Source organism: Artibeus jamaicensis, unplaced genomic scaffold (assembly GCF_021234435.1).
Source record: "Artibeus jamaicensis isolate MK-2021 breed Jamaican fruit bat unplaced genomic scaffold, CSHL_Jam_final contig_1832, whole genome shotgun sequence".
NCBI classification, from domain to species: Eukaryota; Metazoa; Chordata; class Mammalia; order Chiroptera; family Phyllostomidae; genus Artibeus; species Artibeus jamaicensis.
In genome coordinates this window covers 1272543-1288780 of record NW_026521362.1, presented here as the reverse complement: position 1 = coordinate 1288780, position 16238 = coordinate 1272543, and the positions used below count along the sequence as shown (strand labels likewise).

The 16238-nt window shown below is 36.3% G+C and overlaps 1 protein-coding gene across 3 annotated transcripts in view; it reads left to right on the top strand.

The window, feature by feature from the left end:
* GPD2 (glycerol-3-phosphate dehydrogenase 2) overlaps nt 1-16238 on the top strand; it is a 136736-nt gene that overhangs the window by 104576 nt on the left and 15922 nt on the right. For all 3 annotated transcript variants that reach the window (XM_053671632.1, XM_053671628.1, XM_037138338.2), the window contains exons 9-10: nt 4845-5038; nt 15951-16085. In XM_053671632.1, coding sequence (XP_053527607.1) covers nt 4845-5038; nt 15951-16085 — 329 coding nt within the window. The remainder of the gene's footprint in view (nt 1-4844; nt 5039-15950; nt 16086-16238) is intronic.

Genomic DNA, 16238 nt, shown 5'->3' with positions numbered 1-16238 from the left:
TGGTAGTCTTTAGTATTTTTACTGAGGACTGGCGAAACCAAGATGCTTCTAGTCTTAATAATAAAAATTTATGCACTGGTACTTAATAGAGTTTTAAGAACTGCTAACCATAAATTTAGTTCATGTGAAAGGGAGAGAAGTAAATATATGTAAATGTTGTAAATGTTTCTTGTATGTAGAGAAGTTTTCAACAGTAATTCCAGACACAATTATATACATTTATTTGGTATTGAATTAAAATATGCAAGGCCAGCTAGTTTATAAGGGTTTTTTGGGGGGAGGTAACATGTCTTAGAGTACAGACGTAATATCTAAACTACAGACACACATGTCATCATGATCCTCATATTTGTTTAGACCTTAACAGATTCAACATATTTTCTTGTGTATTATATATATTTTGTGGTTTTTTCACTACTGTCCCATGAATTCTGAGGATATTTTCCCTTATGTTACTTCTGTCACTTAAAAATGACATCGTTTGGGAAAAGCCAGTTTATTCAGGGAACCTTAGTTTGCCCGTTATTTAAATGGGAAGCTGTTCTGCTCTCTGAGGATGCACAGACAGGAGACTGTGTGGAGGGTGAGTGCTAAGGTGGTATCTTGCTGGAGAACTTCCCAGGTTTGTTACCACTTTACTTCTTGCTAATTCTGTGACCTTGGCAAGCTGTTGCTTTTAGCTTCTGGTTCCTTATCTCATAATAGTACCTAATTTGTATACATTTTGACAATGTATACATTCTTTGATTACTTTTTATCTGTTTTGTTGACTGCTATACCCCCAGCTCCTGGTATAGTGTCTGGAACATACTAGTGACCAGTAAATATTTTTGAATGAATTCTACTAACATTTTTTTTGTTGTTAACATGTCCAAATTGAGAGTATTACTTTTCTTAAAATTGAGATTTTAGTATAATATCTATGAGCAAAGTTTTGGTATAGAGAAGTTAAAACAGGGAAGCAAAATATGATTCTTTGTTTTATTGCCCAGGCAACTCCTATAATAGGCAAAATTAATAGAAATAATCACTAGAGAAAAATAGATACAAGATGAAAAGGGAAAGCCTTCCTCTTCTTCCTCATGACTCTAGCTCATTCCCCCACTTCAGTTCTTCTTTGGTAATCAGTCACATTTCTTTCTGATTTCTTTTAGGAAATTTATGTTTATGCTTGTACAAATGTATATCTGTTTAAAATTTTTATGTGAAAGAGATCATGCTACGCATATTCTCTCTACTGTACTTTATGATATGCTGATAACAGAGTAGATAGGTATTTTTAAAGAAATAAAAATATATACCACCTGCATGTAATATTCTCAAAACAGAATGCCTTTTTATATAGGTTTTTTAAAAAAGAGTTTATTTGTTTTTAGAGAGAGGGAAAGGGAGGGAGAGAAAAACATCAACTGGTTGCCTCTCACATAGCCCCAACCAGAGACCCGGCCTCAACCCAGGCATGAGCCCTGAGTGGGAATTGAACCTGCAACCTTTCAGATTGCAGGATGATGTCCAACCCACTGAGCCACACCAGTTATGCCTTTTTTATCCTAAAAATTTTGCATTAGCTTCAGGCCCCCTAACTGTAAGTCAGGAAAGCGTTAGTCACAGTCTAAGGTACCTGTGTAAGCGATCTCATTCTATTTTGGGAGAAATGGAGATCCCATGTTTAGCTAGCACTTTGGGCTGTAGAACTACCACACAGCCTGCAGGAGACCCTGGAGGGAGGCTCGCAGCTCAGTTCCTGTTCTGGCTGCTGCAGAGGAGGCCTTTGGTTTGGGACTGCAGTTTGGACTTAGTAAGGATCTGTTACCTCTTTGGCACTGACCTTGAGCAGCTGAAGTTCTGGCATCCCAGAGGAAAGTTTTGCTCTCCATAACAAGTCATTTTCTTGGGTGGAGTGAAGAGATCTCAGACTGAAATACCTCTCTGGCTTCATCAGTCAATCACACTCAGCAAATCTAACTCAAGGCTTTAACTAGGTCCTTTGGGATGAGTGAGACCATCTGGGGCTGCCCTATAAACTGCCTGATAACTTCAGAACTAACATTTCAACTAAAACCTGCACAGTTTGGAAATGCAATGAGTTCAGTAGCTAGTGACTTTTTGCTTGTAGGTAAGGACCATGTATGAGTATATCTTGTTGAGCTCTTTTCAGAGTATCTTTATGGCATTTATTGAGCTTGTTATAACTAACATTCCACATGTGGAATTCTCTTGTGCAGTGGTAACAAAATTATTATTTTAATTTTAGAAAACCCAACACAGAAATCATTTATTTTTAAAGATACTCTTTAGTTTACTTATCAAATCTGGAATTTTCATGAGCTGTGACTATGCTCTTACAAAAGCAGCAACAATACACCAAATAACTGGAATGCATGAAAATCATCTCCCTTTAGCCTAAAGATGCTTTTTACTACTGACAAGAGGTCATTTTTTTTGATAATATGTGTGTGTACTGTTAGCGCTACCACTGACTGCTGAGTAGTTAACAATAAATTGATTTCAGTTTAAATAAAGGTACTTCAGGAAGGCAGTGGTCTGTATGAGAAAATTGTTCATTACTTTCAATCCTACTCCCCTCCCCAACACATACACACACACACACACACGTAAATGAGCAGTAAGCTTTTTTGCTCTTGATGTCAAGTAAATTGTGTTGAAAAAGACCTATGCTTCACTCTCTTGTCTTCTCTACACTATCTACTCATGGTTGATATCCATTTTCAAACTTTAGTGGAACCTTGCAGAATTAATTCTTTATAAGAAAACAAACTTCTCCCTAAGGGAGAGTATGAATTAGGTACTTTAGAACTGATGAAAGGTATTTCCAAATGGATTCTTAAATTTTTATACCAGACATTAATAGCTTTGTCTTCCCTCTGTGCTTGTTAAGTTTATGTTTGACACATATGTCTTCACTTAAGCAGTTGATTCTCTACAGGTTCCAGTTACGTGTGTTGGTAACCATCACCTTCACCCTTTAAACTGCTTTTATTGCATTGAAACATTTTAAAGGATTTGGTACTTTTGCTTTTCTAAGAGCATTTCATGTCTAGGTTGCTGAATATTATAATTTTATGCTGAGGTTGATGAGGTTTGTTGAGTTATTTAGGCATATGCTATGATATCTGGCCCATTAAAGGATCACATATAAGTTATACTAACATAATTTGTTGGAATATGGAATTTATCTTTTTGTTTCAATACAGTGCTGTTTACTAAATTTGAAAGCTTGAACTCTGAATGAGTTAATTTCCAATCCCTAAGTGACTGATTTAATCTACGGACATATTATAACCCAGGTTCAAATTAGGTGCCTACAAAACATATAATTACTAGTTTCTTTTAAGATTTTGAGAGAGTTTTATGATAAATACAAAAAAACAAATATAGTCATACAGAGACTGAAAATACAGTTTTCAATATATGAAAATAAAAACAAAATATTTTCTTTAGCCCTGAGTGAAGATGAAATCTTAGCTAAACATTTAAATGATTGACATTTCTGGGGTATTTTTTGCACATGCTAAGTACAGCTGTGGCTTATTCACTCCTGTGTCTTTTAAGTGAGCTGCGGACAGTGATTTCTCCCTCCAAAGGTTGCGTAGACAAGCTAGGCATTTCATGAGGCTGATGGGTTTTACAAAGAAAGACTAGTATTTCTTGTGGCTTACATAAAGAAAATGCATTAGCTATGCTGACTGTAGATTTGCTTTTCATAAAACAACCATTTTTGATTTGCTCTTAAACAGTTGTTAGTCTGTAATCCTTATACATGTGGGTATAAGAGAGATTACTTGAAATTTATTTAAACTAAATGGAGTTGTGTTTCATATTGCAGAAGTTGCATTAATAGAAACCGAAATACCTTATGGTAGATTTCTCCAGATTTCTTTGAATGGTTAATGAATACATTAAAACAACAGTTCCTAGTGATTTAATAATGATTAGACAGGTTTTGTTACTTTTTCTCTTTTTTACAGTTGCTTATTCTTTCAAGTGTGTAATTTGGTTTTAGAATATTAAGTATTTGTTAGCATAAATTCTTGATTAGTATTTTGGAAGACTATATATAACCTTTCAGAGGAGGCGTCCTTGAAACTTGGTTTAATAGCATAATACAGTGGTATCTTCTGCCTGCTTAAGGGTTTTCATTGCTTAGATATTCCTCCACTTTTTGACCTTATCCTAGTATATTGTTATTTAGGTAGTAGAAAACTGAGCCCTTTTCTTATGGATGTACTTGTTGAAATTCTGTGAAATTGAAATAAAGTAAGAAATCTCATATCTGGTGAAGTGGTACAAGCTCACCTAGGCACAAGGCAAAGAACCTTTTTATTACATTTTAGTTTCTAGAAAGTTAGTTAGACACTTCACTTTTCTCATGTGCTTTGGAAACCTGCTAAAAGATGTGCCAAATGTCAAATGTCCCAGGAAAATACTTTTCATAGACTTGAAAAAAAGTTGAAGAGCTGTTCTTAATAGACCATCATAAAAGAAATTATAGACATTTATCTCACTGACATTATGTGATGTGAATGATCCAAGGAATATTAAGAACCCAAACAATTGTAAATTGAAATCCACTTTCATAATTAACCTTGCATTTTTGAGATGGGAGGGCTGATTTTTCTGTGGAATATTACTATTACAATTGCTCCGTTCCTTTTTGTTACCAAAAATTTTTAAAGTCATTTCTAGAGTGAGTTAGTGGCAGTAAAAGTAATGGTTCGTGTTGTTTGTATTTGTTTATGTGAGCATTGGTGAATGAAATAGATTATAGATCAAGTTTAAATTTTTGCTAATTTCAAAAATAAAAATTTTTCTTTTTACCTCAGCCCAGAGAACATGGGACTTCTTGATCCAGCTACCAGTGATGGGCGAGTCATTTTCTTCTTACCCTGGCAAAAGATGACTATAGCTGGCACAACTGACACGCCAACCGATGTGACACACCATCCTATTCCTTCGGAAGAAGATATCAACTTTATTTTGAATGAAGTGCGTAACTACCTGAGTGGTGATGTTGAAGGTAATGTGCATGTTCCTTTAAGTTTGTCTTCTCTCCTTTAGAAATCTCTCATGCCATGCTGGCACTCTGTAGGTACCTGCCATGTCTCCAGTGTGACTCATCTCCACACCTGGCCTGCTCTAATGCTTCGTGCTCACCACTTCTTCCAGAAGATTTGTAACACAATGGGAATAAGTTGCCTTCCCCCCCCACTACTTACACAGTCATATATATATATATATGTATATATATATATACATATATATATATATATTCCCCATCTGAGGACATGCTTATTGATTTCAGAGAGAGGGGAAGAGAGGGAGAGACAGAAGAAGAGAAACATTGATGCAAGAGAGAAACATCGTATGGTTGCCTCTCCTACGCACGCCGGCTGGGGCCTGGACTGCAACCTAGGCATGTGCCCTGATGGAGAATCAAACCTGTGACCTTTTGGTTTACAGGATGATACTCCAACAACTGAGCCACCCCAGCCAGGGCTCTGATAATTTTTAATGGCAAGATTAGAGTGCCATATGTGAGCTTTAAGCATGCATGCTCTTTGAGAGCAGTATGAAATGTTTGTATCGCTATTTAATTTCTAGAGCTTGGAAAGATATGATTTACAGATACAGGATATTCGTAGGAAATGATTAGAAAAATGAGAGTATGGAATTATATGCTAAGAAGCTTAGTGAGCTGTTACTATACGGCAAGTCAAGTGTTGACAGTGGATTTAGGTAAGAAGTGTAACTATGCTTGCTTGAATAAAAAAAGCCAAAGTTTGCTTTTTCCCAATGCTAACCTAAACATACGATACTTCTTTCTAACTTGGATGTCATAACATTTTCCTTAATGAACATATATAGTGATTTTTTAAAAAATCCAGGCTCATTTCAGAAGTTCCCAAACATTCGTCTGTATTTCCTGTCTTAGTCAATAGCCTCGGCATCCATCCCAGCTAAGCTAGGAATGGTACGCCCATCTTTGGTGATCCTTCTTTTGTCACATCTAGTTCAGTTCCTGTCAGTGCTCAGTCCTTAAACCCCCCTTCACTTTATTGCCCTGGTTCATAGCTGTCATTTCTCCCTTTGAACAGTTACCTTCACCCCTAACTGGCTTCCGAGTGACTGGTCTCTGTCCCCACCCAATCTGATCTCTATTAGAACTGTTTTTCTAAAACACCATTTTAGTCATCACTTCCCTCCCTGCACTAAAATATCCCTTATATGTCTCCCCACTGAATTTTGGAAAAGTTCTAAACTATCCCACATGGAATCTAAGCCTTTTCACAATCTGTCTTTGCACATTTATGTTCAATTTCCTGTATGCATTCTATGGTCTAATCCAGGGGCGTCAAACTCATTTTCATTGGGGTACACATCAGCTTCAAGGTTGCTTCAAAGGGCCAAATGTAATTTTAGGACTGTATAAATGTAACCACCCTTGACAGTTAAGTGAGCTCGGAGCTGCCACCAGGTGGATACGAGGTTGCAGGCCGGATAAAACAAGGTGGAGGGCTAGATTTGGCCTGCCGGCCTGCGGTTTGCTACCTGTGGTCTAATTGTATTGTATTACTTATTATAGCCAAATCAAGTCATACGCTTTTAAGCCTACTCCGTGTTTAGATTGAAGCCTTGCTCTGGGATGCTCCTTGCCCCACCTTTTCATCTTGGCTTTTTACCTTTGTGCTCCCACAGAAGGTTGGTCTAGTATCCATCACTTTATATTATAGGTAGTAGTCAGAGATACATTTCCACTTGGAGCTCTGTGAGCATAAGGATTCTTTATTCAGCTACAAAGTTTGCTCTCTGTTTGATATGTCATTCATGATTATTTTGAATTAAAATGAATTAATAGGTGCTATCCATGGTTTTTGACGCTGTTAGCAGTTTGGAAATCTTTCTATATGAAGGTAGAACATTTTAAGGTTTTTGGAAAATAGTCTATTTATACCAGGAATATTCTGCAATGTTGGCTTCAGTGGAGGACATGTGAAAACAACTTTTGTCTTGATGTGACTCATTAGCATGTATGGATTTTTTCCCTAAAAGATGTTTTTTATCATGTGATCACATATTTACAAGCAGACAACTTTAAAAAAGTGGTTCAGGTCACTCTCTTAGTTTAATTGAGCTATATTTTACAGTTTCAGTTTCTTCTAATTTCAAGTAATAGATTTCATTTTGAGTAGAGTCTCTGTATATCTACAATAATGGTATTGAATATCTACAATACATATACTGAATATATGTAATTGAAATCTATATGGCTAATACTTACGGGTTTATATCTTAGCCCAATGAGCAGGAAGTTTTATTGTTGAAGCAAGAAGTAAAATTAATTCAAGAGCAGAGAGCTCTTGTTGACAGTTTCCAAATTCTTAAAGTTCAAATGCAGTAACGATGAGAAATCTAACTGCTTATACATGCCGAGAGGCTGGATGTGCAGGAAACAGATTTGGTTCCAAAAGGCCTCCATGCCCATAATGTAGGTGGGGATTTCCACGAGTGAAATAAGCTTTGGGCTGTACCAGGGACTGGATCTTGTACCAGTCTCTTGTTCTGTCTATAAATAGATGGAAGCCTTTTGTAATACCTGGGGGGACCTGGTTGATCTATAAAGCTTATTTCAGTCAACATACCTTTTGGTAGTCAGGGAATAAGGTGAAACTAACAAACAGTTTTGTCAGTTCTGATTTTTGATAAAAGTGGTTGACTTTGATACCTAAACACTGTAAATCAAGCCTTTCTCCTGGTGATCTGGGGTCTTGAGGTTAAGAGTTCTCCGGATAGCAAATACCTGGGGTGGAAGCAGAGATCACAGTTCTTTCATATACTTCGTTTATATTTGTGTGCACCCTTCTGTCACACTGCCTATTTACAGACTTACCCTTGTAAACAGTTAACAGTGAAAGATTCTTTATAGTTGCTTTTGATTCTTATTTCTAATGAACTGAAAGCCTCCTGTTTGAGAAATTACCCTCAGTCTTCATAGAGTGTCAGCTGAAGAATGTTTTAAAATGAAGGCATTCAAATTTGTATTTTTTCCCAAGGGATTTTGGTGAAACTAGAGAGAAATTGAGAGTAACTTCAGCTTCAGGCACCATTGAGTTCTTTGAGTACATGCTACTAATACATATATTTTAATTTTTCTACTTGTGTATAATGGGTAACACATGCTTTTTTAAAAGATTTAATTAATTTATTTTCAAAGAGAAGGGAAAGAAGGGAGAAACAGACGGAGAGAAACATTGATGTGCAAGAGATACATCAGTACGTCGCCCCTCACATGCCCCCAGCCGGGAAGCTGGCCTCTAACTCAGCACATGTCCTGACTGGGAATTGAACCAGCAGCCTTTTGGTTTGCAGGCTGGCATGTAATCCACTGAGCCACAGTAGCCGAGGCCACATGTTTATTTTTTTAAAGTCTAACATTATTGTGTATTTTTTAAACTAGACACTGCTTATCATATTGCCTATATTATCTTTTTGATTCTTCAGGGTAACCTTATGACATATATTTTAATTCCCACTTTACAGATGAAGAAACTGAGTCCCACCAGTCTTAAGTTTCTTGCCAATAGCTCTTTTGTATTGGAGCCATGATGTGAGTGCAAGTCAGTCTAGCTTCAATATTTGTGCTTCTGAATACTGTACAGTACTCCCCAATTGGTAGTTTCGGGTTTCACGACGTGATATTATGTTTACTAGGGAATGAATTAAGTCTCTCAAATCATTTATGTAAGCTGCTTGACACCTTAAAGGTAGTGACCTTTGATCTCAATCGGCCTTATTTGAACTACATATTAAACTAGTTGAGATTTTATGTTTCCTGACTAAACTCTTGGGCCAGCAGTCTTATCTACAGATTCAAAAATTAAAAAATTTGATTTAAATTCTAGAGCAGTAGTTTTAAAATGTTTGCATTCACCATGGTTGAAATATCATTTTAAAAGGATTTATCAAACGGATGAATAGTAAAATTCTGACAACAGTTTCTGAGCCTTCCCAAATGGCTATATCCTTAAGAAAAAAAAAGTGTCAAATCTTAACACTCCATGCTGTTCACAGCAGCTGCCACACTTCTGCAAAATGCGTTGGAAGAATTCTGAAAAGCATTTTGCCTGTTGGGAATAAGACCATGTCTTCTTTTACGATTTAGAAAGCTTTCCATTCACAGGCTGAATTTTCTAGATTACTTGTTTGTTCTTTTCTGAAATGAATGGGTAATTGATAGTTGTGTGGGGCATATGGGGGTTAGGAAGAAAAATGATCTTTTGAAAAATGTGTCATTAAGTTTGCTGTGTAGAGGTTAATCAGAAGGATGCAGTGGCGAAACTAAGCAATGACTTAAAGGGACGGAGAGAGACAGAGGATTTGCTGTGTGTTTTATCCGGGTAGTTTTTCTGGAGTGCTTCTCTAGGCAGCTCCTCTAGTTGTGCACGGGGTTGCACATATGCAATTAGTCGTGTTTATAGATTGCCTGCTATTCAATTAACAACTGAGCTGGCCATATCAACTCACTGCAGACCTGCCTTTTCACTGCCAGAGATTGTACCAGGGTTATCAACTTACACAGGCTTGGATGCTTTCCAGCTGTTTAATTAGAGTGTCACATGTTTTGCTTTTTCTAGTTTCATTAGTTTATAAATGTAATATGGTATCTTATTTCTGTGATTAACACTTCATTTCAGCAGGTTAAACATGCTGGTAGAGAAGGATCGATTTCTGACACTATTTCCCCTGTGTTCATTTAGATATTTTCACATGCTTTTTATTGATTTTTTTGAAAGTGGCACACATGAGAAAGAACACCCCCAAATGTATGGCTAAATAACTGATGTGAAACAAAACCACAAATTTAGCTCTTAATTGTCACTTCCCCTGGGCTTCATTTTGTATTAATTTTTAAAACAAACACTTGTCTTGCCAAGTTTTTATGAGTAAGAATATTAATTATAATTTGAAAAAATTACTTAGTGTTTAGTCTTTTCAACCAGCTGTGAAAAATGTCTGTTCAACTTTATTATTTTTATGATATAATTATTCTTTATATATTATATATACTAAAACCCGATTTAGTTATTTATCAGCATTATAGTAAAATATTTCTGAAACCTGATGGTGATTTTATTTTCTCTCTTTTAGAAAATGTAGCCAAGGACTTTCATATGCTCAAGGTACTTGTAGGTTTATATTAACTGGGCAGTAGACACACTCTCGACTAGGTGCCGTGTGGGCGAGCCACTCTGAAAAGTAGTGTTTAATGAGGTTTTTCTCAGCTTTAATAGTAGTGTTGTTTCTTGTCATCTTGTTTTGTTTAAAGTGTTCATTTATTTTGAAAGGCAATATCTAGTTGTTTAAATATACAGTTGTTAGAAACCTTACACAAAGCCTAGCATATTGGCTCAGAGCCCCAGATATTTTTGCTTTTTATTTGGCAATGTCAGTTCAGCCCTTGTTGTTTGATATAGAAAGTTCAGAGAATGTTTTAATATGCCACTTAATATTTAGTACTGTATATGACCCCCATTTAATATTTATGGATCATTATGAATGAATACATGCTATACATTGATACAGTATAGAGAGTCTTCAGAAATATTAGAATTGACATTGCTGAAGACTTTCAACATGGTGATGAAGATGAAATACTAATGAGACCTGTTTAGCTTTCCTGGCAGTATGAGAACCAGAAAAATCAAGATGAAATCTTTAAGCTCTGAAGCATAAAAAAAAAGCCTTGAGCTGAGTTATTTGCTTCTCACATTATATGCCATGGAGAGTTAAAGTAGGTGATGTTCACTACTTACTCTTGGCTATAACGCGAATGATAGAACTGGTATCTGGGTAGGAACTTGAGGGTAGGAGTACTAAACTCAGTAAAAAATTTTTTTTTTCTTCGAATGTGTGAGATTAGTAGGAGAGGAGGATACTTAGAAATGGTAAATATGGAACTTGTTATGACAATAAAGTATTTGGGGGGAAGGGTGCTTTTACAGTATGTTGCAAAAGGAAGTACTAATGAGCAAAGGAAGTACAGTCAAACGTCGCTGAAAAGATGCTCCATAGAGATGTGGACAAACGGGCCATGGCGGCAGTGACCAGCTTGATGACCTAGCCAGACAGATCTGAGGTCTGCTGCTTGGCAGCTTTTACTCTAGTGCTGTGCAATATCATAACCACATGTGGCTATTTAAGTTTAAATTAGTTAAAATCAAATAAAATTTGAAATTCAGTTTTCATGAGCTGCATTTCAAGTGCTTAATAGCTGGATGCATAAGTGGCTAGTGAACTGGACAGTGTAGATACAGAACATTTTCACCACTGCAGAAAAGTCTGTGGCACAGTGTTGCTCTCCAGAATCTGAAAGGATTTATGTATACCTTTAGAGAAGGAAATATTCGATTTAATAATCATTGAATTTGTGCTTTTTGTTATATATAAAGGAAGAACTCCAGATGTAAAAAGGCTCAAGAGGTGATTAATTTAGTGACTCAGCAGTGTGTAAGGTGCATGGCCCTCGTGTCTCTTCGCCCTGACGTCTTCCAAGTTGGCTTCACCCTAGGGTTGGTTCCTTCATGGTGACAAGGTGGCTGTGGCAGTTTCAGGCAATGGAAAAGATTCTCTGTGCTGTCTACTGCATTTGAATTCCTTTGTTTCAGAGAACCTTAATTCGTTTTTGTTTAACAGCCTGCAAGGTTTCCACTGTGGGAAAATATTACTTTGGGTAATAAAGGAGAGAAAGCTGTTAGTTCAGTTAGTTCCTGTGTTTTGTACAAGTGGTTAGAATTCATGTTTCATGGAATCCCGTGGACATAGGTTATGCTTGAGGCCTGACTGGTCATTACTTCATTTGGGTGTTGAGGAGATAGAAGCACTTTATTCTTCACCAGCAAATAGCTTTTTGAATAATCCATAACAATCATCAAATCTCAGGGTTGAGAGAAAAATGGTAGAAAGATAACCTGATCCAACCACCCTCTGGTCTAATAATATAAAAATCCTGTAGGCCATAAAGACTGATTCATATTTTAAATATGATTTAAAATTTGATTATCCTTAAATGTATCTTTTAAAATAAATCGAATCCCAAAATTTATCTGACACAATTCTTAGGCTAAAAGCTGAATGTTAAGATATCAAGCAAAATAAATGAAAGTTCCTAATACATTATAAACTCTTCCTGATAGCATTTTCTTTTTGTAAGTTTCAATTTAAAGAGTAAGCATTAAAAATGGTATCAGTATACCTAATGTTTTACTTAATGTTTGTCTGTGAATGAGAAACTTAAAATGTTTTAGTTCCTTCTTTTTCTTTCAGACAACACAGTTTCGTACGTGTATTTTTCTTTTCTTTTATACCAGAAAAGGTAAAGCACATGCCAGAAAGATTATTTGCATATGCTTCAGATGTACTCTAGAAAGTCTAATTTTCCATCACATAATTCTAAAATCAGTCAGAGGGCTTTAAGAGTTGAACCCAAATTCCTGGCCAGCGTGGCTTCCCGAGGAATTTCACAGACACACTCTCAGACTTTGTGCTGACCACAGTGACGTTCTAAGCAGTTGGCTAAGTTTTATTTTTGACTCAGAGGGTGATTTAAGCTCTAATGGAAAATAGTGGTAATTTCCTAGTTAGGCTTTTTATAAAGATTAAAACATTGCATGATTTGTGTTGAGATTTTACAAGATTTTTGTGGAATTCTTTGAAGCAAAAATTAAGCCCTATTCCATGTGAGCCATTAGGTTTAAACCTGTTTAAGAGAATGTACACATCAGAGGGGCTGGTCTAACTGGAATCTCAGCATCAAGACTCCCTTGTGGTCTCCTGTTAAGAAACCGGGAAGCCTGAGGCTTTCTTTACCAGGTCATATTTCTTCTTCCTTTGTTTCAAGTACAGTGTTTGGATATGGGTTATTAGACACCCTTGTACAGAAGCATGTAGGTACTCCTACTTTCAGATTGCAGTCATGTTAAGAGTGTAGCCCTTAACAGGCTATATTAAAACATGCCAGATTTACCTTAACTCCAATGTAACTGGTTTCTACGGTCTTTTTTCTGTATTTGGTTAGGTGCTTTTCTTTCTTTCTTTCTTTTTTTTTTTGATGTACTACTCCAATCATTTCAAGGAGTTTTGGGGACTCTTTACTACACAGAGTTTGCTGGGTACATATTTAAATGCTTTCCAGGGGCTGCTGTCTATAAATATCTAGGAGGCTCACTGTATAAAAGCCCGTGACCACCAGGTAAGTGGGATCTGAAATCCAGACTGCACTCTGCCGTCCAAACTGTACCTACTGAATGAAACAGTTTAATTTGAAGTAAGGCATAGGTGTGGTATGGGCTGGTAGGGGCACTGATAATTCTGTATTGTATGTAAAATATTTCTGCAATCTTCTCACACTTGAATTATGTCAAATTTTCCTTTTGTCTTGTTATTTTATAATTGTGATTAAATTGTGTAATATCATCAGATTTACTATTTTAATCATTTTTAGTATATAATTCTGTAACATACAAAACAGTCACATTTGTGTGCCGCCATCACCACCATCCATGTCCAGAATTTTTTATGGTCCCCAATCTGTACCCATTAAACACTAACTCCCTATACCTCCCTACCTGCCCCCGGTGGCTGCTATTTTACTCTCTGTCTCTATGAATGTAACTACTCTAGGTACATCATATAAATGGAATCATACAATATTTGTCCTTTTGTGGCTGGTTTATTTCATTTAGCATAATATCTTCAGTGCTTATACATGTTATATAGTGTGTGTTGGAACCTCCTTATTTTTTAAGGCTGAATAATATACCATTGTACATATATAACACATTTTGTCTGTTTATCTGTTGGTAGACACTTGGGTTATTTACGTATTTTGGCTATTATGAAAGGTGCTGTTATGAATTGAAATTTTCTCTGCTTTGTTTTCTTTTTGGTTTGAACCCAGAAATGTAATTGTTAGATCATTCAGTAACTCTGTGTTTTATTTTTTGAGTAACTGCCATGCATTTACCCATAGTAGCTATATCATTTCACTTCCCCATCAAAACTGCACAGAGATATCCAGTTTTCCCACATCCTTGCCATCATTTGTTGTTTACTGAGTTTTTTGTTACTTAGTTTTTTTATAGTAGCCATCCTAATGAGTATGAAGTTGTATATTTTTGTGATTTTCATTTCTATTTTCCTAATGATTAGTGAGCTCTAATTAGAGCATATTTTTTATGTGATAATTGGCCATTTGCACATCTCCTTTGGAGAAGTATTTATTCAAGTCTTTTGCCCATTTGTCAGTTGAGTTGTTTGTTTTTTTAGAGTTTTAGAAGTTCTTATATATCTTAGATATTAACCCATTTCAGTTATATGATTTGCAGATATTTTCTCCCATTACATGACTTGTTTTTTCATCCTGTTGGTTATGTCCTTTGATGTACAAATATTTTAAATTTTGATGAAGTCCATTTTATCTGTTTCTTGTGCAGCCTCTGCCTTTGGTGTCATAGGCAATAAATCATTGCCTAATGCAATGTCATGAAGCTTTCCCTTGATATTTTCTTCTAAATGTTTTATGTTTTTTAGCTCTACTATGTAGGTTTTTGATCCATTTTGAGTTAATTTATGCATATAGTGGAAAGTAAGAGCCCATCTTAATTTTTTTTTTTGCATGTGGATATCCAGTTTTCCCATTTTCTGATTATTTTTATTACTGCGGGTAATGGCTAGGAGTAAGATGGAGAATGACCCCAAGTCATGGTGTAAACAAAACTGCATTTCTCTATCCTGGATTAACTAGTTTGTCAAAGTAAGTGCAACAGGACCAGGAAAGCGATTACCTCCCCGGAGTCAGCAGCTGTGGGGCTGGTGCACACAGTCCTGAACTTGATTTGGAGAGTGGGGAGGAGAAAAGCTAAGCCAGTTCCTCAGTTCCTGAGGCTGATCTGGCTAAAGAGAAGTTGATTCGGAAGCTCTGCCCGCACGTCTTACCCTTGCCCCTGATGGTGTACCACAACCACAGTTGGTCTACCCTTCTTAGCCATTTTTTGGTCAGTAATGAGTACTCTATTTAACTTCTGTCTAATTTTGTTGGTATTTAGGGGCAATTTGTTTTGGCAGAGATAGTAAGAAAAATTTTATAGTATCTTAAAATTTCAAAGAGTTTCCATAAATGGTAACACAGGTATTGTGTACCTATATTGGAAGGAGAACGTATACCTGTTTTTCTGTGGCAGTTATAAAGGTAATGGGATGAAAAAAGAAAGAAAAAAAAGAGGATGGGAATTTTCAGCAGTTGAGAAACAGTACAATTCAATGGATAAGAATGTGCTACTCTGTCATTTAGAGGATGTTTCTTTGGGCAAGTCAGTGAAACTTTTTCAGTCTTTTTTCTCATCTGTATAGTGAGAATAGCAACAGCCAGCACTGTGGGGCTGTGTGAGGTAAATGAGATGAGATGTGATGTGCCAAGTACTTCAAGGAGGTGAGGTCTGCTGTAAGTGCTCTATTAAGGACCTTTGCTTTCCCTGAGACGAGATAGCAAGATGTATTCTAGGAGAAGACACCCTAAGTCCTAAGTCTGTTGGTTTGTTTTTATTTTGTTTCTTGTTGTTTTTTTTTTAACTCCTTCCAATTGTCCCAGCTCAGGGTTGCTAGCATTTGTTTCTTTTGTTTCCTCTTCGGTACCAGTGTCAAAGACTTTCAAGTTCTTTTGCCTTTTTTTTTTTTAAATGGAGATTATCTTTGTAACAAAATAATTGATTTTTTTTTGTATTTAACTACTCAGTTCTTATATTTAAGCTCTTTCCCTTTTAAAGTGCATATTCATGTGTTGCTTTTGCTGTACTTTTTCCTGCTTATTAACTAATTGATAGTTCTACTGAGGTGTCTGAGTAATCTTCTTAACCTTTGTCATTGATCCTTCCCAGTGAGAAGAGGGGATGTCCTGGCAGCGTGGAGTGGTATTCGTCCCCTTGTGACAGATCCCAAGTCTGCAGACACACAGTCCATCTCCCGAAATCATGTTGTGGATATCAGCGAGAGTGGCCTCATCACAATAGCAGGTACAGGGCATTGCCTTGTTGTGTCATGCTGGAATCTCTTTCAATTCTAATCAACAGGGAATTGTTTTTTTGGATTCTGAGTAAAGTCTAACACATTGCCTGGTCATATTTGTTATAAACAACAGGTAGATTGTTATCCATAAATTGATAAAT